The sequence below is a fragment of the Salvelinus namaycush genome, chromosome 7, assembly GCF_016432855.1.
Source record: "Salvelinus namaycush isolate Seneca chromosome 7, SaNama_1.0, whole genome shotgun sequence".
NCBI lineage: Eukaryota > Metazoa > Chordata > Actinopteri > Salmoniformes > Salmonidae > Salvelinus > Salvelinus namaycush.
This window is the reverse complement of record NC_052313.1, coordinates 14,789,494-14,816,009: the sequence shown is the minus strand read 5'-3', so window position 1 is coordinate 14,816,009 and position 26,516 is coordinate 14,789,494. Positions and strand designations below refer to the sequence as shown.

Genomic DNA, 26,516 nt, shown 5'->3' with positions numbered 1-26,516 from the left:
CGGCTACAGCGAGGGTGATCACACAGTCGTCCGGAACAGCTGTTTCTCTCAAGCATGGTTTGGTGTTGCTTGGTTGCACCGTCTGGTAGGCTGGTGTCACTGGGCAGCTCACGGCTGGGTTTCCCTTTGTGATCCGTGATAGTTTGCAAGCACTGCCACATCCAAAAAGTCAGAGCTAGTGTAGTAAGATTCGATCTTAGTCCTGTATTGACACTTTGTCTGTTTGATGGTTCGTCGCAGGGCGTAGCGTTATTTCTTATGAACATCCGGATTAGTGTCCTGATCCTTGAAAGCGGCAGCTCTAGTCTTTAGCTCAGTGCGAATGTTGCCTATAATCCATGGCTTCTGGTTGGGATCTGTACGTACGGTCACTGTGGGGACGACAACGTCGATTCACTTAATAATGAAGCCGGTGACTAATGCCATCTGATGAATTCTGGAACTTATTCCAATCTGTGCTATCGAAACAATCCTGTAGCTGTAGAATCGTACCACTTCTCTATTGAGCATGTCACTGGTACTTCCTGTTTTGAGTTTTTGCTTGTAAGCAGGAATCAGGAGGATCGAGTTGTGGTCAGATTTGTCAAATGGAGGGCGAGAGCTTTGTATGTGTCTGTGGCGTAAAGGTGATCTACAGTTTTTTCGCCTCTAGTTGCACAGGTGACATGCAGGTAGAAATTGTATCTTCTGACTGGGGGAGTTTTGTTAAGAGCCTCAACGCTTGCTCTAAACATTAAAACGCATCGCTTGCAGTACATTCTTGGAAACATAAAGACTGTATCTTTCATATCAGTGAGAAGTAAGCAAAAGCTTAAATTACTACACGCCTTTGGATAGGGTTAGTGTTACCACATGGCCATATCTCCATGTTACATCGCTTGTTTACAGAAGACGGACCGAAGACCTAGGCTGCCACCTGTGCTAATTATCTATCTAGCGTGCTCCGAACACTTATGTGTAAGCATAGCTGTGGAGGAAGTGTAGTTCGTCAGCTGAAAGCGCACACATCTTGTGGATCTGTGCAAAACTGCTACAGTAAGTGTATCTTTTCTTATTCGGCATATTCTGATTTACTTTTCTAAACGTTAAAACACAGTGTCGGAATTGTAGTTCACATTAGAGGTCGACCGATTATGATTTTTCAACGCCGATACCGATTATTGGAGGACAAAAAAAGCCGATACCGATTAATCGGCCGATTCATAAAAAAAAAAAAAAAAAAATGTTTTTATATATATATATATCATACACATACACATTTTTGTAATAATGACAATTGCAACAATACTGAATGAACAATGAACACGTATTTTAACTTAATATAATACATAAATACACACACACACACACACACACACACACACACACACACACACACACACACACACACACACACACACAGCTCTGAAGTGACAATGATACTGAAGAGTCTGCTTAGGAGACAAATACTCTCAACTGTTTGAATAAAAATAGAGTTTAAGTTACCTGTGATGAATGTTGAAAACAAAAACTGTCATTTCTATATGCAGGAAATCCTATTTTAATAATGGGCATGGTAAGAATTGATGACCAAAGTGCGAGTCATAATTCCCATGACACCTTCTAGCGAAATCTGAAAAGCGGTTCCTTCATTTATTCCATAGGATATTTTTTAGATTCACTTAAAATAAGTTCTGTGTTTCGTGTAGGCTTACACCACCTTGCCAATTTTATAACTGTGTAGATATCCACAGGACAAGGTAACTCTGATCAATATTGGCTAAATATAAGCAAAGATCTTTTTTTTGTAGAGTGGATTTATGAAAATATGTTGACAAACGTTACCTTATCCTAGTGAGGTTTACACGGGTATCAAAACGTCGAGGCGGTTTAAGCCTGCACGAAACACAGACCTTATTTGAAGTAGATCAAGACATTCTCTATGGAAGACATGAACGGTAAAATAACGAAGGAACCCCTTTCAAGTTCAGCCGCAAGTTATTACAGGAATTATAACGCGTCGACTATTTCTCTCTAAACCATATACCTTTGACTAATCCGGAAACTATCACCTCGAAAACAAAACATTTTTTCCGTTCCGTATTTTATCTAACGGGTGGCATCCATGAGTCTAAATATTCCTGTTACATTGCACAACCTTCAATGTTATGTCATAATTACATAGAATTCTGGCAAATTAGTTCGCAAAGAGCCAGGCGGCCCAAACTGTTGCATATACCCTGACTCTGCGTGTAATGAAAGCAAGAGAAATGACACAATTTCACCTGGTTAATATTGCCTGCTAACCTGGATTTCTTTTAGCTAAATATGCAGGTTTAAAAATATATACTTGTGTATTGATTTTAAGAAAGGCATTGATGTTTATGGTTAAGTACACATTGGAGCAATGACAGTCATTGATTGATTGTTTTTTATAAGATAAGTTTAATGCTAGCTAGCAATTTACCTTAGCTTACTGCATTCGCAGCACAGGCAGGCTCCTCGTGGAGTGCAATGTAATCAGGTGTTAGAGCATTGGACTAGTTAACTGTAAGGTTGCAAGATTGGATCCCCCGAGCAGACAAGGTTAAAAATCTGTCGTTCTGCCCCTGAACAAGGCAGAACGTTCCTAGGCCATCATTGAAAATAAGAATGTGTTCTTAACTGACTTGCCTAGTTAAATAAAGATTAAATAAAGGTGTAAAAAAAAAAATATAAAATCGGCAAATCGGCGCCCAAAAATACCGATTTCCGATGGTTATGAAAACTTAAAATCAGCCCCGATTAATCGGCCATTCCGATTAATCGGTCGACCTCTAGTTCACATGGAGCCAAATACAAATCTGATTACTGACCATGGAACTTGTGTGTGTGAATGGTTAAATCTGATGTATTTTCCGTGAAGGGTTTTTTATTTGCCCTCAATCTTGTTGCTTGTTAGCTACTCTGTGAATTGTTTACAAACAAATGAGTGAATGTGCTAGAAAGCTAAATGGCTACCTAGCTAGCTAGATGACTGCTGTGGCTAGCCAAAAAGTTGGATCATCTTATGACTGGGGAAACGTCCATAGCAGGCATTGTCACCTAAGCTTGCTACATAACTTCTGAGTGATGGGAAGCACCAACACCAATCAGCCTAGAACACTGTGCACACACCCATCTTTACTATGACAACTGGCGTAGCCATGTCAGCAAATGAATGCTATTTGAAAAACAAAACTGATTTGAGCACTATGGCCTGCAGTGTGAACAAGGCTTAAGTCTCTCACACATACACACAACAACAACAAAAATCTGCAAGGGAGAAAATCCCCAAATCCAGATGTGCAAAGCTGTAATCGCTGCCAAAGTTGCTTCTGCAAAGTATTGACTCGGGTGTGACAGGCAGCCATACAGTCCAAATCACCGCTGCAATATGGCAGCTTCAGATTATACTAACGGCATGAGCCCCTCAGTTTTTGTTTCAGCTGGAGAAAGGCTCCAGGTGGCTAATTATAGACCACACTGTTTTTTTCCTTTTCTAGCCTTTAATCTTTGTAATGGGGCCAGTTCAGCATATTTGAAAAAAGTTGTTATTCATGTAAAAGTGTGGGGTGTGTGTGTGACGGGACTACGCTAGAGAGAGAGACAGACTGCAAGTATATTTGAACTTGCTCGTTCCATTTTCTAAATTGAAACCAGAAGGGAACTGAATTAGCAAGGCTCTGTTCTCTTTTCTGTGGTACAATTTAAAACAGCCTTGTCCCTCTGGACCACTGTGGCTACATCTGATGAATCCCATTTAGCTCGGTGCCAACTTTAATTTACAGTCCCCTTCATCTCAAGTTGAGAAACGCTGGCCTCAAAAAGCACAACTCCTCCTTCGTGTGAAACACCCGCACTCTTCTGAAATGAATATTGATTTTGTTAATAAATTCAGGCAGTCATTTTTAAAGTTAATGTCCTTTCCACTTCTTTCACACACCATCTAAGCCTTTTCCATTTAGAAAGTGTCAAGAGAGCAACTCGCATAATTTGTGACAAGCATTGAGCAAAGAGGCCTCAATTACTGTCCTGAAGTAGCATTAGCGCACGTAGCCTAGGTCTAACTCTCATTAATGTTTAGGCTACAGTTAGCAGCTGTTTTGCGCTGGCCCCTTCAGCCGTGGATCAATGGGACAGTCTGGAGCCCTGATCCACAGACATACTGTAGTCAACCTAATGGGACAGTCTGGAGCCCTGATCCACAGACATACTGTAGTCAACCTAATGGGACAGTCGGGAGCCCTGATCCACAGACATACTGTAGTCAACCTAATGGGACAGTCGGGAGCCCTGATCCACAGACATACTGTAGTCAACCTAATGGGACAGTCGGGAGCCCTGATCCACAGACATACTGTAGTCAACCTAATGGGACAGTCTGGAGCCCTGATCCACAGACATACTGTAGTCAACCTAATGGGACAGTCTGGAGCCCTGATCCACAGACATACTGTAGTTAACCTAATGGGACAGTCTGGAGCCCTGATCCACAGACATACTGTAGTCAACCTAATGGGACAGTCTGGAGCCCTGATCCACAGACATACTGTAGTCAACCTAATGGGACAGTCTGGAGCCCTGATCCACAGACATACTGTAGTCAACCTAATGGGACAGTCTGGAGCCCTGATCCACAGACATACTGTAGTTAACCTAATGGGACAGTCTGGAGCCCTGATCCACAGACATACTGTAGTTAACCTAATGGGACAGTCTGGAGCCCTGATCCACAGACATACTGTAGTCAACCTAATGGGACAGCGCTAGCCACAGTTGATAGTCCTGAGCTCTGACAGCTGGTCAAATAACAAGAGCAAAAGTACTGTCTATTGCCTTGTTTATAAAAGCATGGGGTGGTTTGACATTGAGTCAAAAACATGAGAATATGGGAGATGATACTCTATGCATGGCATGCAAGGTACAGTACGAAGACCAATTCCTGAAGTGCACGCTGACAGACAATCAGAGAAGAGATGTTATAATAACCTCAATGAACAGTCAAAATGTATTGTGATGATGCAGAATCTGTTAATCCATATAGGATTATAGGACAACTGGATTTAGACATTAAATGTTACCAGGCACAAAGCCTAGATGGCCCTTCAAGAGTCACTATTAGATAATGAGGCAGGTTGACAGGCTTCCCTGGGTAAGGCCTTCCACCACTGGTGTTTTTAATTGTTGATGACTTATTGAATTTCTCGTGTTGCTGGGCTCAATGGCAGGGCAGGGGGTTAGGAACCGGAGCCAGGCTGCTTCTCTCCTAACCGTGTCTCAGAGATCTCAAATTCTCGAACGTTCCCTTTCATAGTCCCCTCCCTGCCCGGCTTGGTCCCTCTGATTAATTTGTGGTGGCGTGGCGATGTCATTTTTGTGCTCGATTAAGCTAAATGAAGTAAATGCCACACATTGTTTACAAAGAGAATGATTGAGTTCCTAGCCCTGCCAAGGCAACAGTCACATCTGAAAAAGACCCGTGGGCATAAATAGGTCGGTAGAAGCAGGATCTGAGGTCAGATGGCACCTCATCTCCATAGCGGGTGGTGTCCCTCCCCTCTTGGTAGCAGGACGACTGGTCTCCAGTTACGCTCATATTTTTGTTGTATCTTTTTGCAACGTCATTGGATCCAGGCTATCATGAAATAACACTGGGTATCAGTGAGTAGTATGAGTGTGTATTTTGACATTTTGGGACTATAAAGGTTCTAGCTGCATTTTCGTCAAAATGTATTTATTGACATAGCCTTGTACTCTGAATAACCCAATTCATGTTGTTAAATTCATAATGATACTAGATAAGTATTTCTGACACCATTCAAACCAATGAGGGTTCGGAACTTTAAAGCCAGTTATCACAATCGTCTTTTTTGCAGATAGAACCATATAGTCCCAAGTTGTCAAATAGTCATCTAGCGAGCCTAAATCATAGCCTGAGATCGCCTTACTAACTGGTTTATTCTGAAGCGTGTTCATTGTTTTTATACTTTTGAAATACAACTGCTTAGTTTAGCAAAGAATGATCTAGTATTCTTTCCTGAATCGTCTCTGGTTTGTTAAATCAGTAGCTGGTCACCCCAGCCTCAGGTCAGCTCACTTGAGACCAAGAGTAGCTCAGGGTTTTCCTGTTGAACTAGGCCTATTTGGTTTTACATTTACGCTAATCATTTATGTGTTTAACAGACTTGTTTTGCTGAGTATAATAGTTTTGTGTTAGCCTAGTATATGAATCTTGGCCTAACTATTCATATGAACTTTTTGGGGTTTATTCTCTCATGCATTTGTGTGTGTGGGTGGTTAATGGTTAACTTGTTGGTGAAATTCAAAAGACCTTTGTCCTTATAACGTTCTCTCTTTCTGGGAAATAAACGGCTATCAACATTTTAACATCAGCTATAACTTTTTTGTTATACTACTGACCGCAGAAATATAAACTAGTCTAGCAGGCAATAATAGTGCATTGGTGCACTTCATTAAGCCTAATTTCTAGTGACGCACCGCTTTAGACATTTTTGGCCGATATCCGATATTTTACTTGCCAAAAAAAACTATACCTATAACCGATATTTAAAAATGTTTAAGCATTCCAGTACAGTTAAATAGTTAACACACACACACACACACACACACACGGACGCAGCGGTCTGAGGCACTGCAGCTCAGTGCAAGAGGCGTCACTACAGACACCCTGGTTCGAATCCAGGCTGTATCACATCTGGCCGTGACTGGGAGTCCCACAGGGCAGCGCACAATTGTACCAGCGTCATCCGGGGTAGGCCGTCGTAAATAAGAATTTGTTCTTAACTGACTTGCCTAGTTAAATAAAGGTTACACACACACACCACACTGACCAAAAAGTTATTTTGTTGGCATTTACGCATGTCCCCATTACCAGTAAAACATAATCAAAACCTATTTCTTTCACTTACTTGCTGTGCTGTTTCGTTGTTCATTTGTTTCATTCTCAACCAGGACTTCTCATACTATGGAACACCGTTTGGGTCTTTGTGTGTCAAATAACACTATTTGACCAATCAGGACCTGAATATGACTGCACATAATAATTTAACGCGTTCATTAATTGATGTAGTTATTACACATAGTGTAATCAATCACTCGGATTTCATATGTCACAACGATTCATCGATACATATGCTATGATGCTGGTAAAGTTGTCTCGCGCAGTGCTGGTTATATATATACAAAAGCTAGCTAGCTTATGGATGCAAACAATGTTCTTCCCCAAAAACATAACACAATTACATCTGTTTCAGTAGCTATAGTTAGCTAGGTGTCATCTAAAATAACCCTAATTTATAAGAGCTTTTATTTGATTAATGGTGTTCAGACCCATCTATGTGAATCTAGCAAAGTATGTCATTGACAGTGATGCAAATGACTACAAATAGTAGAATTATGCCATAATTGAAGAGATCATGCTAAATGAGGTTGGAATGTTTATATAAAATCAACAAAAGACAATTTGTTAATCTGTTGAAATCACACTGGATGTATTATACTTTAGAATTGGGTTGGGGGCATACTTATTTCACTGTACAGCCTGACCTATGGATTGTGGATCAATGACATGGGGTATCCGTCTACTCAGTGACACCCAGAGAATATTAGCGTTGTAGCTCTTATTGCAGGACTCATTTATTGTCAACCTATGTGTATTGAACACTATTCCCGAGGAAAAACAATACTGTGTGGATGTTTTGGAGTCTGATAACTGGGGGAAAAAATATGTATCTTGGGTATTGAGTAGACTGATACCCCATATCATTGATCCCCAATCTTTAGGTAAAGCTGTACAGTGCAATATGAATGTCAATAAATACACATAATAGGCTGACTGGGAAGGTGATTTGTCACAGTCCCGCGATAAGAGCTACAACACTAATATTTGTGTAAACTCTTCACGGTTTTGGTCTGTGGGTGTCACCGAGTCGTCTGATACACCATTTCATTGCTTCACATTCCAACCTTGTTTAACATCTAGTCTAAATATGGCATGATTACACCAATTGTAACCTTCTGCATCACTTTCAAAGAGGTGCTTTTATTTTGAAGGCAAACTGCAAATTCCACTATTGTGCCTAATCCTTATTGTGGCTAGCTTTACAATACATAACTCTGTCCAGTCGAGCATCACTAGCCAGATGAAGCTAGCTGGCTGTTTATAACGTTAGCTGTGGGCAACAAGGTTAAGTAGCTGGCTAGCTATTTATTTTCATGAACTGAAGTTCAATTTCAATAGGCAAACAACAAGTTCTACCTAGCTAATACTTACTCACAAGGATTCCTAAATCATTGCTAAAATAATAAATGACTGCAGTTTCTACTGGTCATTTGTTTTCAGGCTGGTTGTATTGGTGCAAGCTAAAGCTAGCTACTCCAGAATTTGCGATCAAACAAATAATGCTTTATTACCAACGCGGTATTGTAAACACATCGTTCATGGTCAGTGTTTGCTTGTTTGCAGACTTTTGTACAGCTTTGAGAGTGCTACTGATAGTAGTGGTGACGCTTGGCTTGCACGTGTAAATTCAGAATACACAACATTCTATAATAGAACTCTTATTTCACGTGTCAAATTAAAAGCTTATTTGACACGGTTTTTGACCCGCAAAGACCCAAACGGCGTTACATAGTATGTCAGTTATGACGCTATTACTGTGTAACTCCGGTAGGGCATTTTTCTTAATTTTTTTTCTTACTCTTTCAAATGACTGCTCGACTTGTTGACTGCTCGATCCACACGGCAGACATTGTGGGCTAGGTTAGGAATGCTGTGTTGCACATTGTAGTGCAACATTTTACGTGGTGTCATTACGTCATATAGGTGTGCGCGTCAGCTTTGACATCGGTTTTGCACATCAGCGTTAAACTAAACATATCAATGTTGCCATTTTTATCTAATATCGTCCGACTCCGATATTGTTGCATTCCTGCTAATTTCCTTTGTTTATTTACAAAAGTAGAAACTATTGGGATTCTTTCTCATACTTTGGTACCACCTAGATGTGCTGATGCAAAAAACAATTCCCACCTCTTTAAAACAATGTCTTTATTTTGGTCAAAAGGCAGTGGGGCAGTACAGGCTACATATGGGCTGTGAGTGGCGGCACTAACCACTAGACCACTCACCTCTTGAGGTTGGCCATGGGTTTGCCATAAAGCATGTTGCACTTGGTGTCTTTCCTGTAACATTTGGCAGACTGTGAGTCTGTCCACTTCAACTAGGCCTAATGAGTGATTCCTCATGAAACCAGGACAAAAAAAAGACCATGATTTGGGTGATTTCCCAAAATGTAAACCATATAGTCCCTTGGAGGAAGGATTGTTGACATTTTGTATCTAAAAGCATAATTGAGAAAAAATTGGCATACAGTTGAAGTCGGACGTTTACATACACCTTAGCCAAATACATTTAAATTCAGTTTTTCACAATTCCTGACATTTAATCCTAGTAAAAATTCCCTGTTTTAGGTCAGTTAGGATCACCACTTTATTTTAAGAATGTGAAATGTCAGAATAATAGTTGAGAGAATGATTTATTTCAGCTTTTATTTCATTCATCACATTCCCAGTGAATCAGAAGTTTACATACACTTAATTAGTATTTGGTAGCATTGCCTTTAAATTGTTTAACTTGGGTCAAAAGTTTCGGGTAGCCTTCCACACGCTTCCCACAATAAGTTGGGTGAATTCTGGCCCATTCCTCCTGACAGAGCTGGTGTAACTGAGTCAGGTTTGTAGGCCTCCTTGCTCACACACACTTTTTGTTCTGCCCACAATTGTTCTATGGGATTGAGGTCAGGGCTTTGTGATGGCCACTCCAATACCTTGACTTTGTTGTCCTTAAGCCATTTTGCCACAACTTTGGAAGTATGCTTGGGGTCATTGTACATCTGGAAGACCCATTTGCGACCAAGCTTTAACTTCCTGACTGATGTCTTCGGATGTTGCTTCAATATATCCACATAATTTCCCTCCCTCATGATGTAATCTATTTTGTTAGGTGCACCAGTCCCTCCTGCAGCAAAGCAACGCCACAACATGATGCTGCCACCCCTGTGCTTCACGGTTGGGATGGTGTTCTTCGGCTTGCAAGCCTCCCCCTTTATCCTCCAAACATAACGATGGTCATTATTAGAGGTCGACCGATTAATTAGTGCCGATTTCAAGTTTTCATAACAATTTTTTTTAACACCTTTTTATCCTTTATTTAACTAGGCAAGTCAGTTAAGAACACATTCTTATTTTCAATGACGGCCTAGGAACGGTGGGTTAACTGCCTTGTTCAGGGGCAGAATGACAGATTTTTACCTTGTCAGCTCGGGGATTCAATCTTGCAACCTTACAGTTAACTAGTCCAACGCTCTAACCACCTGATTACATTGCACTTCACGAGGAGACTGCCTGTTACGCGAATGCAGTAAGAAGCCAAGGTAAGTTGCTAGCTAGCAATAAACTTATCTTATAAAAAACAATCAATCAATCATAATCACTAGTTAACTACACATGGTTGATGATATTACTAGTTTATCTAGCGTGTCATGCGTTGCGTATTCGTGAAAAAGGACTGTCTTGCTCCAATGTGTACCTAACCATAAACATCAATGCCTTTCTTAAAATCAATACACAGAACTATATATTTTTAATCCTGCATATTTTGCTAAAAGAAATCCAGGTTAGCAGGCAATATTAACCAGGTGAAATTGTGTCACTTCTCTTGCGTTCATTGCACGCAGAGTCAGGGTATATGCAACAGTTTGGGCCGCCTAATTTGCCAGAATTATGACATAACGTTGAAGGTTGTGCAATGTAACAGGAATATTTAGACTTATGGATGCCACCCGTTAGATAAAATACGGAACGGTTCTGTATTTCACTGAAAGAATAAGTCTTGTTTTCGAGATGATAGTTTCCGGATTTGACCATATTAAATGACCTAAGGCTCATATTTCTGTGTGTTATTATGTTATAACTAAGTCTATGATTTGATAGAGCAGTCTGACTGAGCGATGGTAGGCACCAGCAGGCTCGTAAGCATTCATTCAAACAGCACTTTTGTGCGTTTTGCCAGCAGCTCGTCGCTGTGCTTCAAGCATTGAGCTGTTTATGACTTCAAGCCTATCAACTCCCGAAATTAGGCTGGTGTAACCGATGTGAAATGGCTAGCTAGTTAGCGGGGTGCGCGCTAATAGCATTTCAAACGTCACTCGCTCTGAGACTTGGAGTGGTTGTTCCCCTTGCTCTGCAAGGGCCGCAGCTTTTGTGGAGCGATGGGTAACGCTGCTTCGAGGGTGGCTGTTGTCGATGTGTTCCTGGTTCGAGCCCAGGTAGGGGCGAGGAGAGGGACGGAGGCTATACTGTTACACTGGCAATACTAAAGTGCCTATAAGAACATCCAATAGTCAAAGGTATATGAAATACAAATCGTATAGAGAGAAATTGTCCTATAATTCCTATAATAACTACAACCTAAAACTTCTTACCTGGGAATATTGAAGACTCCTGTTAAAAGGAACCAACAGCTTTCATATGTTCTGAGCAAGGAACTTAAACGTTAGCTTTTTTACATGGCACATATTGCACTTTTACTTTCTTCTCCAACACTTTGTTGTTGCATTATTTAAACCAAATTGAACATGTTTCATTTTATTTGAGGCTAAAAAGTTTTTATTGGTGTATTATATTAAGTTAAAATAAGTGTTCATTCAGTATTGTTGCAATTGTCATTATTACAAATAAAGAAAATAAAAATCGGCCGATTTAATCGGTATCGGCTTTTTTGGTCCTCCAATAATCGGTATCGATATCGGCGTTGAAAAATCATAATCGGTCGACCTCTAGTCAGTCATTATGGCCAAACAGTTCTATTTTTGTTTCATCAGACCAGAGGACATTTCTCCAAAAAGTAGATCTTTGTCCCCATGTGCAGTTGCAAACCATAGTGTGGCTTTTTTATGGCGGTTTTGGAGCAGTGGCATCTTCACAAGGTCCTTTGCTGTTGTTCTGGGATTGATTTGCACTTTTCGCACCACAGTACATTCATCTCTAGGAGACAGAACGCGTCTCCTTCATGAGCGGTATGATGGCTGCGTGGTCCCATGGTGTTTATACTTGCGTACTATTGTTTGTACAGATGAACGTGGTACCTTCAGGCATTTGGAAGTTGCTCCCAAGGATGAACCAGACTTGTGGAGGTCTACATTTTCTTTCTGAGGTCTTGGCTGATTTCTTTTGATTTTCCCATGATGTCAAGCGAAGAGGCACTGAGTTTGAAGGAAGGCCTTGAAATACATCCACATGTACACCTCCAATTGACTCAAATGATGTCAATTAGCCTATCAGAAGCTTCTAAAGCCATTACATAATTTTCTGGAATTTTCCAAGCTGTTTAATGGCACAGTCAACTTAGTGTATGTAAACTTCTGACCCAATGGAATTGTGATACAGTGAAATAATCTGTCTAAACAATTGTTGGAAAAATTACTTGTGTCATGCACAAAGTAGATGTCCTAACCGACTTGCCAAAACTATAGTTTGTTAACAAGAAATTTGTGGAGTGGTTGAAAAAATGAGTTTTAATGACTCCAACCTAAGTGTATGTAAACTTCCGACTTCAACTGTATGTATGTCATTTTGGCCATGTGACCCAGGCCTCCTTTAGACGTGCTAGAAAGCTAAACTTGTTTTCGTATGGAACTTTACCGCTTACTCTGTAATATGTAGACCTATTATACAAGTCTAATCCTTTCATCACATGCAGTGCTACTGCTTCCATTTTTATCTACCTATGGCTTTGCACTTGTTCCATCTCTCCCAATTGTTCTTCTTAATGACTCTGTGTCTGTCAGTGTCTTTGTCTTATTCCTCTGCTCATCTTCAGCTGTGTTTCTTGACATTCCTTTTCACTGGTCTGACTAACAAGCCACTAAGTGCCACAGCAAAACAACACTGTGACGTCCGTGTGCATCTTGTCACCAATTAATCATGCTTAGGCCTTAGTCTGTTTTTTTCAGAGGACTCGCCTTGTTTCCACCCTGCTGTCCTCATCTGACAAATTGTGATGGCGCAAATACCCCAGGCTTGGTTCTTTTGTTGTATTCAATGTTACTCTTAAGATTTGTAAATATATTTGAATGCAGTGCCAAAAGCCCACATAATTTCAACCAGACTGGTTGAAACGCACATATCTGAAATTCCTTGTTTTTCTGCCGGGGATGGGGGGGGAAAAGAGTAAGGCGTAAATTATTTGGGATGTTTGTGGGTTATAAATAGCTGTGCGTTTCCAAAGCGTTTTGTGTTTGAAGTAAAATCCTCATCTGGATAATTTATTTTAATTTTCCTGAGAAGACGTGATATTTCTTTCATGTGTTTGTCTATAAAGTTCAGGCTATTCATAGAAATTATTGAGCAGATCTGAGTTCATTGACGTTTCAGAGTCAGCATCTCATCTCTCAGGTATATGACAAGTGATCCCTCTAATATTAATTCAACTTTTGTGTCATTTTATTCTATCCTCTACCAATCCGAACCCCCGTCAGATAATATGGTTATGGACAACCTTGTAGATAACTTGGATATCCCATCCATTGATATGGACATGAGTAAAGTTCTGGACAACCCTATGCATCTTGATGAGATAACAAAGTTAATGCAAAGTGTCAAGGTCCCAGGCCCTGATGGCTTCCCTGTCGATTTTTATAAAACGTTCTCAGATCAACTCGCCCCATTACTATTAGATATGTTCACCGACTCGTTATCACAGGGCTCTCTCCTCCCGACGGTAACTCAAGCCTCCATCTAATTTATACTTAAAGATAAAGATCCGGCGGAATGTGGTGGATATCGGCCCATTTCACTTTTGAACGCTGATGTTAAACTATTAGCGAAGGTTCTAGCATGCCGGTTGGAACCCTGCCTTCAGGATGTCATATCTGATGACCAAACGGGTTTCATCAAAGAGTGACAACTGTTTTCCAATGTACGCCGGCTTTTGAACATTATACTCTCCTATCTCTCCAGACCCCAAATTGTTGTTTCTTTTGATGCGGAGAATTCTTTCGACCAGGTGGAGTGGGATTATTTAAGATTTTGTTTTGGGTCCAATTTCATCTCATGAAATATGTCTGCTCTATTCTGCTCCTACGGCTAGCGTACACACCAACATTCAAAATACTTCCCCCTCTCCAGAGGGACCCGTGTCCCCCCCCCCCCTCCTTTTTGCTCTTGCATAGAACCCCTTTCCTTGGCCTTAAAATTATCACCATAATTCACTGGAATCCACCGAGCTGGTGAAGAGCACAGTGTTACTGTATGCCGATCTATTATATCACTAACCCTGTAAACGCTGTCTAACATAATGCATATTTTAAACACGTTTGGATCATTCTCAGGTTACAAATTGAACATTCAGAAAGTGAATGTTTTCCGATCAACCCTGCTGCCAAGCAAATTCACTTTGGAGCTCTGCCTTTCCGTCTGTCGCCCTCTGGTTTTTCCTGTTTGGGTGTGGATATTACACACACTCTGGCTACCCTCCATAAAACTCACTTTTCAAGCCTAGTTACACGAGTTAAAGCGGACTTTAACAGGGATAGTCTGCCTCATTAGCTGGCAGAATCCAATCTGTTAAAATGAACATTTTACCTAGGTTTCTATACCTTTTTTCAATATCTGCCGAAGTCATTTTTTACCAAGTTGGATAGGCTCATCAGTCATTTTATCTGGACAGGCAAATCACCTAGGATACGTAGAGCAATACTTCAAAGACGAAACATGATGGAGGTTTGGCACTTCCAAATGTACTGCTTTACTATTGGACAGCCAATATTCAAAAGATGGTCTGGTGTAATGCTCCAGATACCAACTGGTGCTCATTAGAGGTGCACTCCTGCCAATCATCCTCCCTTTCTGCTCTCGCTTATGCCCCACTGTCCTTGTGTCCTTCAAAGTATACTGGAAACCCCATTGTGTGCTCTACTTTGAAGATCTGGAGACAATTTTGTCGACATGTTAGACTTTCTGCCCCTTCTCTTCTAAGCCCTATCTGTAACAACCACCTATTTTTACCCTCCAAATTTGACCAGGCTTTTGTTTTGTGGTGTGAGAGGTTTGGTTTGGTTTGTTTCAAATATGTATTTTTAGATCGGAAGTTTGTCAATTTTAATGATCTCGTAGCTAAATCTAATCTGGCTCATTCTAATCATTTCTGCTATTTTCAAGCCCATAACTTTGTTCGTTCTCATTTTCCTACCTTCCCTCAACTAACTCCCAAGACGTTGCTAGAGGAGAATTTGTCCCTCCTGTGGAGTCGGCAAGGTCTGATTTCTAGATTATATGACATTATGCTGTCCTCTGGAACCCTCTACAATAAACAAAATCAAGACGGACTGGGGTAGGGAACTTGACCTTGCAGATGACTGGTGGGAGGAGGTCCTTCTTAGGGTTAACTCCACATCCTCATGTGCCCGGTTAAGTTTCATTCAGTTCAAAGTCTTGCACAGAATTCACTACACCGAAGAAAAACGTTCTAAATTCCTCCCAGAAACGAATGACACGTGATAGATGTTCATTCATCCGGCATACCACACCCATGTGTTCTAAGCTGTCTGTGGATTGCTAAACCTTTTTTAATACTCTCTCTAAAATTCTAGATATTGACCTGGAGCCTTGTCCTCTAATAGCTATATTTGAGTTCCATCTTTGTTGTATAGTCTCTCTAAAAGTAGAGCGGATGTTGTAGCGTTTGCCTCCCTTATAGCCCGCCGGCAGATCTGTCTTAACTGGAAATCCTTCAAACCTCCCACTGCATCATCCTGGTTGAAAGATCTAATTTCTCTTCTACACCTAGAAACAATGAAATACACTCAGAGGATGTACTGATAACTTTTTCTTGAGATGGCAACCTTTTAATTTACTTTTTTGAACAGTTGCCTTCTATTGATCAGGAGTAAGAACTTTGGCCAACGGGATAGGGGAGGGTGTGGTTGGGGTGTAGGGGAGGGTGTGGGGGAGGAAGGGTTAGTATGTATTTTTTTTGTGTATGTATATTTATATATTATTTCCAATTGTAAATGTATTTTATTTTTGTATGTATGCTGCTTTTGTTAGAGGGAGGTGGTTCAATAAGTATAGGGGGATAAAATGATGTATCTGTTCAATTTGTATTTCTTTATGTCCAATAAAAATAAAATAAAGATTGCATGAATTTAGCTGTAAAGTGCATATTTTCTCTACCATGCATGGCAAAAAGTGCAGATTTGCAGGAAATTAACTTTAAAAGTATTTTTTTCTTCTTCTCCGCTGTCAAGGGGTGGGGGGGCGCTAAAATGGAGTCAGTACGGCCCCTCACGATGAGGTTCCGTTTTTTTGTGGCGCCCACCTCCATCAATGTTGCCCATCCCTGATCTTTAACCTGTTATCTCTCTCTGGTTTCCTCGACAGGGGCCTGAGCATGGACCGCCGACAATGCTAGGGCTACCATGGGCAGCGTCACACTGCGCTACTTCTGCTATGGTTGCCTCTTCACCTCTGTGACCTGGTCCGTCCTGCTCTTCCTCTACTTCACCCTGAGCCAGGACGGCGGCCGGCCCTCCTTCAGGAATGTGCCCATCCAGGGGCCACAGGCCAAACGCTTCCAATCGCGCTTCACCAGGAGCCCTGGAGGAGGCCAAGAGCAAGGCATCAAGGCAGTCCCTGCAGCAAGAGGCAACAAAAAGGCCGATCTCTCTCCGGAGATGGGTAAGTGAGCCCTTCAGAGCATGAAACTTGAAAACAACCCCCATTGGTGAAAGATCTCTCTCATCTATATACAGAATTTAGGAGGGGTGTACGTGAGAAGGAATGTTCTGATGATAGGTGTTTATAAATGGTTGTCAGTTTGTTAACAAAGCTCATGTGAACTGGCTCATAACCAGCTGCATTGCCTTCAGAGTTTCACACATCCAGAATGATGAGCTTAAGCTCCACAAGCTCACTCGTACTCATGACAGATTCTCGAATGGTTAGGACATTTTGACGGTCTGTATTATTCATTGGTCCCCAAGGGATGCTTGTCGTGTTGGCTTGCTCCCATGTCAACTAATGAAACATTTAACAGGCAGGCAGTGATGTGAAAACGATCTGCTCCAGAGTGTAGCCTAGGCGATTCCACGATGCCTTTATGCGTCAATGCCCATTTGAAGCTGGACAGTGAGAAACATAGGAACAATCAAGCTAACCATAATTCATTACGGATTATCGTTGAGCAGGTTCGGTTGGCATTGAGTGATTATTATGTTTAAAAAAAAAAAATGTACTGTCCGAAGCAGGCGCAAAGAAACACACATTGTGCATTGCAGCAATACAAAGGCATGTTTGAAGTGTCTTTGGATTGGAGTGAGGCCTTCAGATGGCTGGTGAGTGAGTTGTTTCCATGGTTGCACAGAGTTACTAAGCAAAGCCATTACCACACACTCAGGATGAAGGCTGCTTGTGTTACCATGGCAATGTGGACCAGCCTAACCACCCCCAGTAGTGGATGCATCAATAAAATCCTCATAATGACACAAGCGCTCGTACTATTCTGAACCATTCCATCTATTTGCATCCTTTTTTTCTTCTCTCCATCCTGTCTTTTCCTCTTCAGGTATGATTTTTAATGAGCAAGACCAGGAGGTTCGAGACATGGGCTATCACAAGCACGCTTTCAACGTACTCATCAGCAATCGACTGGGCTTCCACCGAGACCTCCCCGACACTAGGGACGACAGGTGAGTGAGAGAGCAACAGCGTGTGAGTTTGTGGCATATATTTGGGTTTATTGACTCCGTGAGAGTGAACAGTGAGAGTGACACCGACGCAGCACTTTGCAAGCCATCATGAAGGGCAACGGTAGCCAAAGGTTAAATGGGAAATCATGTCAATCTCTCTGTGCCTGCCCTGTTGCCCCTACGAAATCCAAATACAGGGCATCTGTCTAGAGATGATCTGGTTTAGCACTGGTCTGAGGCTAACAAGTAGACCTGCAGCTTGGAGTATTCCCACATGTTATGTGTTAAGATGAGTTGCTTGTAAATGCAAAAATGAATTGGCTTGGTCAGTCTTGACAATCATTGGTACAATCGGGTGGTTTTAGGAGAGTTTGTAAATCCTGCTTACTCAGCAGAGATGTTAGGATATTGCAGAGGGTGAGTAGTTAAGGCATAATATGTTACAGAAGCAAAGGGTCAAAACTGTTAACGTTTCCAAGGGGCAAGGCTTTCACAAGGTTGAGGAAAGCTCTGTAGGTGTGACCGTCATGATCCAAATGTTTCTACAAGCTGCACAGTGAAACCGCATGAGTGTTTTATGTTTTATGCATGCATGAATACTGATCCTAGTTATGTTTGTCCCTGTCAAATACCTAGATAGGACTCTAGTGCCCAAAAGACAGTTTTAGCATGGGCAGCGCCATTGAATTTTCACAATTTTTGAAGTAGTCAACATGGTGGAACTTCCTATGGGTAAAAGGAAGGATCACTTAATTCCATACATGTCACCAGGAGGGATCAGCCAATGAATTATGCTAGTGAGGAAACATTCCATAACTGCAGGTGGCAGTAACATCGCCAACCTTGGTTTTATAACTGATCAAACAACACACTCTCGGTGGCTGTGTGCACCCTTTCAGTTTGTTTACCAACTCCTAGAAGTAGTAGTAGAAGAAAATGTACTACTTAAATGGAGTTGGCCTCGATGGTGCTGCCTATAATGGGACACATGCAATGTCTATGGTCCCTGTTGTGACACCCAGGGGTTGGCTAATATGTGCTGGTGGCCCCACCCCCTCTCTGTCTCTCAGGTGCCGAGATGGGATCTATCCTCTGTCCCTCCCCACGGCCAGCGTAGTGATCTGCTTCTTCAACGAGGCGTTCTCCGCCCTCCTGCGCACCGTGCACAGCGTTCTAGATCGCACGCCTGCCTACCTGTTGCATGAGATTATACTGGTGGATGACAGCAGTGAACTAGGCAAGCTGCTCTTTTCAGTTGTCTATTTAGGACATGAACTCTTGGGTTTTGTTCAGGCTCGCCTGAGCCAGGTAGACTATAACAAGGCCCAGTAAATGATTGGATGCTGTCATGGACTGTGTGCATCTGTCTACAGTGTGCATGCTTCAATTACCTAGTTGGTGAACAAACGCAGGCTACTGTATTGTGTTGACGTTATCGAATGCCTGTGTGTAAATAAAGTCAGAAATCTTGGATCTCAATAGGATCTACTTGTATAAATTAATCTCAACTGAGCTCCATCTGAAAGCTTCTGTCCTTTCCCTCCACCACAGCTGACCTGAAGGGAGACCTGGACATCTATGTCCAGCTCAACCTCCAGGGCAAGGTCAAGGTGGTCCGCAACGAGAAGAGAGAAGGACTGATCCGAGGGAGGATGATAGGGGCCTCTCATGCCACAGGTGAGCCCTCCCGAGACCATAACTCTTCACTAATGTAACATGAGGCAGGTAAAATAACTGTTTACTGTATGTTGTCTGTCAAGTTCCACACGGAAGTAATAGTGTTGTATTATGATCAGCTGCAGTAGGATGAGAGGAAGAGGCTACAGAGGAATCAAACAGTGTGTGTGTGTGTCTGCGCGAACAGTGTGTGTGTGTGTCTGCGCGAACAGTGTGTGTGTGTGTCTGCGCGAACAGTGTGTGTGTGTGTCTGCGCGAACAGTGTGTGTGTGTGCGTCTGCGCGAACAGTGTGCGTCTACGGAAACAGTGTGCGTCTGCGGAAACAGTGTGCGTCTGCGGAAACAGTGTGCGTCTGCGGAAACAGTGTGCGTCTGCGCAAACAGTGTGGGTCTGCGCAAACAGTGTGTGTGTGGGTCTGCGCAAACAGTGTGTGTGTGGGTCTGCGCAAACTGTGTGTGTGGGTCTGCGCAAACTGTGTGTGTGGGACTGCGCAAACAGTGTGTGTGTGTGGGACTGCGCAAACAGTGTGTGTGTGTGGGACTGCGCAAACAGTGTGTGTGTGTGGGACTGCGCAAACAGTGTGTGTGTGGGACTGCGCAAACAGTGTGTGTGTGGGACTGCGCAAACAGTGTGTGTGTGGGACTGCGCAAACAGTGTGTGTGTGGGACTGCGCAAACAGTGTGTGTGTGGGACTGCGCAAACAGTGTGTGTGTGTGGGACTGCGCAAACAGTGTGTGTGTGGGTCTGCGCAAACAGTGTGTGTGTGGGTCTGCGCAAACAGTGTGTGTGTGGGTCTGCGCAAACAGTGTGTGTGTGGGTCTGTGCAAACGGTGTGAGCAGTGTGTGTGTGTGTGTGTCTGAACTGTGTATGTGTCTGTGTGAATAGTGTGTGTCTGTGTGAATAGTGTGTGTACGCGCAAATGTCAAATCCCTGTAGATGTGTACCTCTAACCCCAGGAACCACTGAAGATATCTTGCCTCTCGGGAAACATCCACACTGGCCATGCCACCCCTCTCCCCGTTCTTCTCTCTCCTGATTTGGTGTTTTCTTTCTGAAGGGGAGGTGCTGGTGTTCCTCGACAGCCACTGCGAGGTAAACGAGGCGTGGCTGCGGCCCCTGCTGGCACCCATCCAGCGGGACCGCAAGTCGGTAGTGTGTCCCGTCATCGACATAATTAGCGCCGACACGCTGGCCTACAGCCCCTCCCCCATCGTCCGGGGGGGCTTCAACTGGGGGCTGCACTTCAAGTGGGACCCTGTGCCCGCCTCAGAGCTCAACGGCCCCGAAGGAGCACTGGGCGCCATCAGGTAACCCCCTGGCGGGAAACCAACCAGACCTTATCGGGAATAATAGATTTGCTCAAGGTGTGGAAAATGCTGAACGCAAGGATAAGGTCAACGACTTCAATATTTAATGGTTTAATAGGGAGACACACGTTCCTCTGAGAGGTTCCAATCTGCCCCATTCCAAAGACGAGACAGTCGTTATATGCTCATCCGTATCTGTTCTCTCTCCAGCTGCCTCGGAGTGCCTGGGCCCTGGTCAAAACATAGGCAACTTGCAGGGCCAGAGTGAACCATGGATTAGACATCTCTATCACTTTAAAATGCCTATAGTTGAATTACAGCCATCGGCCTTATCCCCAGGAATGTCACTTAGACAGCATGTAATGCCCTAAGTGCCCTCAGAGAGGGGTCAACCTCTGGCTTAATAGGCAGCTAGAATTTAGAACCTATCAACCTGCTTTCAATCACATATGTCCATGCTCTCTAAGTTGAGCTGTGGACTGGAATAGTCCTAAAAGTGCAAACTCCAAGCTAGGCTTGACGCATTATAGATGCAGAGGAACCAGTATGCACCTGAATGCACTCACCAAAACTATGATCTGTTTCCCTAAATTGTATTATGAAAGCATAACTGTACTATTGTATTTTATAACTTAGCTAGTCATGTTGGCAATAGAACAGGATTTCAAATTATGCTCACCTGACCAGATTGTGATTTATAATGGACCCTTTGGATTGCTTAAACAACATGAATTGTGTGCTGGTGAGGAGGCAGGGTTGTGTTCAAAACAACTACAAGTATGCTTGCTCTAGTTCCTCAACAGCACAGCTAGGAGAGCTCAAAAACAACACCTTATAGTTAAACTCTTAAATCATAAAAGTGCATTGAAATGACTTAGGAACTGTGCACACTTTGGAGAGGTGTGGCCACTTGGAGACACCAGTTAGTCCTCTCACTCAACCCCTTGTCATTTCTTTGTCTTATGTTGCACCTACCCCACATTTTCCAAGAATATTCTTGTTACTGAATGTATCCAGAATATATTCAACAAATGTGTCAAAGTACAGTAAATGTAAAATGCACATAAAATCAGTGTGCTGTTTGGATTCAGTCTGTCAGGTCACTGTTGTCTCAATTTCGGTCTAATAATTTCCCCATTTCCAAATTTCCCTTTAAATTGCTACCAGTGTTATGCATATGTTTTCATATTTCTGCTCTAAGACACATTTTACATGTATCCATATAGGCCAATTCCATTGAGTATAAAGGGTTAATGCTCAAATCGATTGGGAATAGCTCAGCCCCCCCCCCCCATTTTTTTTTGATTTCAGCCTGCATGAACCTGATATCAATAAAGCCCATAGCGTTGTGTTCCCATCCCCTTACGTATGGAGTCATGTGAAAGCTAATTAGTGGCCATAGAAGGACGCCTGGTTCCATCCACGTTTTGAAGAGCCTGAGTGCTTTCAATCCATTACTATGGCGTAGGCCGGTTTTAGCCTTAAGGGCTTCTCGGACACCCCTTAGTGTAAAGAAAAATACAATCTCTTTCCGTTTCGCTCAAATGCTTGCGTTCTGGGCTTTCCATAAGAACATAAGCCTACGGTCACACAGAGATTCATCAAAACGTATTCAATCAGATACGCATTCATCATGGTCCGTCATCGTCAAATTCAAGTCCAATTATTTTCTGAAGAGTTGGATACGCACAAAGGCCGGAGTTGTGTTATTTGTTTTCACTGACAATCATCTCTGGCGATCTGTCAAACGGATGGCTCCATTGGAAAAAAACATTCTCAATCAGTAATTCTCTCTGGTCATAGCCTGACTAGAAGACAGAGGCATTGTTTTCTCACATATTAGTGGTTGCGCTGCTAGTACCTTAAAGGATACTGAAGTAACGACAGTGCCGACTCACACTCTGTCTTACTCCCCCTCCCCCAGGTCCCCCACCATGGCCGGTGGTCTGTTTGCCATGGACAGGAAGTACTTTAACGAGCTGGGCCAATACGACAGCGGCATGGACATCTGGGGAGGCGAGAACCTCGAGATCTCCTTCCGGGTAAATAAAAGGGTCACACATACTCACTGCCTTTCACACGACACAGTCTGTCTCCGTAGTGTGTACACTCTGTCACATAACATACACAACATGTCTGCTTCATGTTATTCTTAGGCAGGGTACAGATGCTCCCAAAGTGACACCCACCCTTTCACTTGAACATATTTTTCCTGTTTTAGGAGGGGTGCCAAATCAACTAGGTGGGGAGCACACATGCACCTGGTCAAATGAGCTGTGACATGTCAACCACTCGTCATAAGCTCAAGACACTTGGTTTATTTACCCACGTTTTAGCTCATTTAGTCTAAGGCTTTGCCTTGTCAAAGTCAAGCTTTTCTTCCCCTAAGAAAAATACAGAATTAAATAAAATGTTTTAACTGACAGCCAAAGGCAAGTTTATTTCTCTATATTACGTTTTGGTCCATTTGAGTTGGATCGCCGCAGGCTGGAAACTATATATTGGCTTGGCTACATGAATCTCTCCAACAAAAATTCCTTTCTCGCCTCAGAGTTTTTAGTAACTATTACCACATCAGAGTTGGACATTTCTCTTCCAGTTCTGTTTGAATATTCTTGGCAAGACTACCTTCTCATGTCTTGCTATGTTACCCTATTTGAAAAGAGAGTACAGTATATTACTTCACTAAGGAAACATTATGTACGGTGCAGTCGGAAAGTATTCAAACCTCGTGACTTTCCCACATTTTGTTACGTTACAAATGTTTAATCCATTTTAGATTAAGGCTGTATTTTATTTTATCTCCACTCAATACCCTATAATGACAAAGCAAAAACAGGTTTTTAGACATTTTTGCAAATGTATTAATAATACAAAATGTAAATATCACATTTACAAAAGTATGCAGACCCTTTACGCAGTACTTTGTTGAATCGTCTTCGGCAGTGATTACAGCCTTGAGTCTTCTTGGGTATGACGCTACAAGCTTTGCACACCTGTATTTCGGGAGTTTCTCCCATTCTTCTCTGCAGATCCTCAAGCTCTGTCAGGTTGGATGGGGGTCGTCGCTGCACAGCTATTTTCAGGTCTCTCCAGAGATGTTCGATCGGGTTCAAGTCCGGGCTCTGGCTGGGCCACTCAAGGACATTCAGACACTTGTCCCTGAAGCCACTCCTGTGTTGTCTTGGCTGTGTGCTTAGGGTCGTTGTCTTGTTGGAAGGTGAACCTTCGCCAGTCTAAGGTCCTGAGCGCTCTGGAGCAGATTTTCATCCAGGACCTCTCTGTACTTTGCTCCGTTCATCTTTGCCTCGATCCTGACTAGTCTCCCGGTCCCTGCAGCTGAAAAACATCCCCACAGCATGATGCTGCCACCACCATGCTTCACCGTAGGGATGATGCCAGGTTTCCTCCAGATGGGACACTTGGCATTCAGGCCAAAGAGTTCAATCTTGGTTTCATCAGACCAGAGAATCTTGTTTCTCATGGTCAGAGTCTTTAGGTGCTTTTTGGCTAACTCCAAGTGGGCTGTCGTGTGCCTTTTTTACTGAGGAGTGGCTTCCGTCTGGCCACTGTACTAGAAAAGCCTGATCGGTGGAGTGCTGCAGAGATGGTTGTCCTTCTGGAAGGTTCTCACATATCCAGAGGAACTCTGGAGCTCAGAGTGATTGCACAGAGTGATTGCTCAGTGATCCCCCGATTGCACAGTTTGGCCGAGCGGCCAGCTCTAGGAAGAGTCTTGGTGGTTCCAAACTTCTTGCACTTAAGAATGATGGAGGCCACTGTGTTCTTGGGGCCCTTTAATGCTGAATAAATGTTTTGGTACCCTTCCCCAGATCTGTGCCTCGACACAATCCTGCCTCTGAGCTCTACGGACAATTTCCTTCGACCTCATGGCTTGGTTTTTGCTCTGACATGCACTGTCAACTGTGGGACCTTATATAGACAGGTGTGTGCCTTTCCAAATCTTGTCCAATCAATTGAATTTACCACAGGTAGACTCTAATCAAGTTGTAGAAACATCTCAAAGATGATCATTCGAAACAGGATGCACCTGAGATCAATTTAGAGTATCATAGCAAAGTGTCTGAATACTTATGTAAATAAGGTATGTTTTTTTCTTTTTCTAATTTGCAAAAAAAAATCTAGACCTGTTATCACTTTGTCATTATGGGGAAATGCTGGAGTATAGAGCCAAATTAGACGTTTTAGCTTAACTGTCCAAATAGAATGAGGGAAGAAAATATGTAATCAGTTTTAGAATAAGGCTGTAACGTAACAAAATGTGGAAAAGGGGAAGGGGTCTGAATACTTTCCGAAAGCTCTATGTGAAACATTGTCAGATTACATGAACCATATGGCTCTCTACTATGGGAAATGGAGCTGATGTTTGGTCAGACTTTACACTCCCCTACATATTTATTTGGACAGTTAAGCTAAAACGTTGAATATTGGCTCTATACTCCAGCATTTTTTATTTGAGATAATAAATTATGAGGCGATAGTACAGAGTGTCACTTTATTTAAGTGTATTTTCATATCTGTTCTATCATTTAGAAATGAAAGTACTTTATGTATCTAGCCCCCCCTCCCATTTGAAGGTGTCGTAAGTATTTGGACAAAACAAACTGCAAATGCGTTCAACAAGTTTGTAGAGTCATCTTCATAGTGGTATATTTGGCCATAGAGTCTGCTCCTGCATGGTTTAAGTAAAAGGGGTTTGAGTTTTTCTATATAGAAGCTCAAAGTCATGAATGTGTGTGGTCTACAGTAGGAGGTTATTCACAACATGCATATAATATAGCTTAGATGAAGTGCGCTGGCGCTCTAACCAAGAATTCAAATATTTTCTGAACTGCTGAATGTGTGTTCATACAATGCATTTGAATTGTCCCTCCCTTTCTCAGATCTGGATGTGTGGGGGCCAGCTCCTGATCATTCCCTGTTCGCGGGTTGGTCATATATTTCGTAAACGGCGGCCCTACGGGTCACCCGGAGGTCAGGACACCATGGCTCACAACTCCCTGCGCCTGGCCCACGTATGGATGGATGAATACAAGGTACATGTACGGAGTAGTAGTACAGGCTGGGCGGTATAGCGTATTTGATGCATGGGCGAGTTTTGGGTTTTATAACGGTATTTCAATGTTTGGTTTGTTTAATGTGCTATGCCACTACGCCGAGTCGTCTTTCTCCTTCCACACACACCAATCCCAGAGTGCTCTACTACGAGTCACAACCATTTGACTTGCCATTCACTCACAGTGAGTGTCTGCATGGTCAATGCTGCAGATACAAGATGGTGACAACGATAATGCTTTCCACTTTGCTCCTTAATATAAATCCACAAGCGTTCTATAAAAATCTAATCCATGTTTATTGGTCAAGTACACAGTTTTCAAGATGTTATTGCTGGTGCAGTGAAATGCTTATGTTTCTAGCTCCAGCAGTGCAGCAATACACACAATCCAAAAAACAAACAAATATCAGAATGAGCAATGTCAGAGTCCGGAATATGAATAAATATGTAAAGGGTGTGTGTTTATAGACAGGAAATGAATAGAAAAGGTGTGTACTGCAGTAGTTATATAGGATGAGCCATGACTAGAATACAGTATATACACAAAGTGGTAAAACAGTATGTGACCAGTGTTCTGTCATGACGTTGGCCTGTGGGTAAGGTTTATGACCCCCCCCCCCCCCCCATATAAATACCTTTCTCCCTTCCCTCTCTCTTGACTCTACTGAGGGACGCTTGAATAGCC

General features: G+C 42.5%; 1 protein-coding gene across 4 annotated transcripts in view; it reads left to right on the top strand.

Annotated features, from left to right (window-relative positions):
- Positions 1 to 26,516, top strand: part of LOC120051008 (polypeptide N-acetylgalactosaminyltransferase 11-like) — a 62,172-nt gene that overhangs the window by 9,423 nt on the left and 26,233 nt on the right. For 2 of the 4 annotated variants that reach the window (XM_038997580.1, XM_038997579.1), the window contains exons 2-8: positions 16,462 to 16,758; positions 17,645 to 17,768; positions 18,839 to 19,005; positions 19,320 to 19,445; positions 20,505 to 20,754; positions 22,679 to 22,796; positions 25,659 to 25,811. In XM_038997580.1, coding sequence (XP_038853508.1) covers positions 16,500 to 16,758; positions 17,645 to 17,768; positions 18,839 to 19,005; positions 19,320 to 19,445; positions 20,505 to 20,754; positions 22,679 to 22,796; positions 25,659 to 25,811 — 1,197 coding nt within the window. In that variant the 5' untranslated portion in view covers positions 16,462 to 16,499. Of the gene's footprint in view, positions 1 to 5,535; positions 5,662 to 16,461; positions 16,759 to 17,644; positions 17,769 to 18,838; positions 19,006 to 19,319; positions 19,446 to 20,504; positions 20,755 to 22,678; positions 22,797 to 25,658; positions 25,812 to 26,516 lie in introns of those variants that run through there. The other 2 variants (XM_038997577.1, XM_038997581.1) reach the window with 2 other exon arrangements.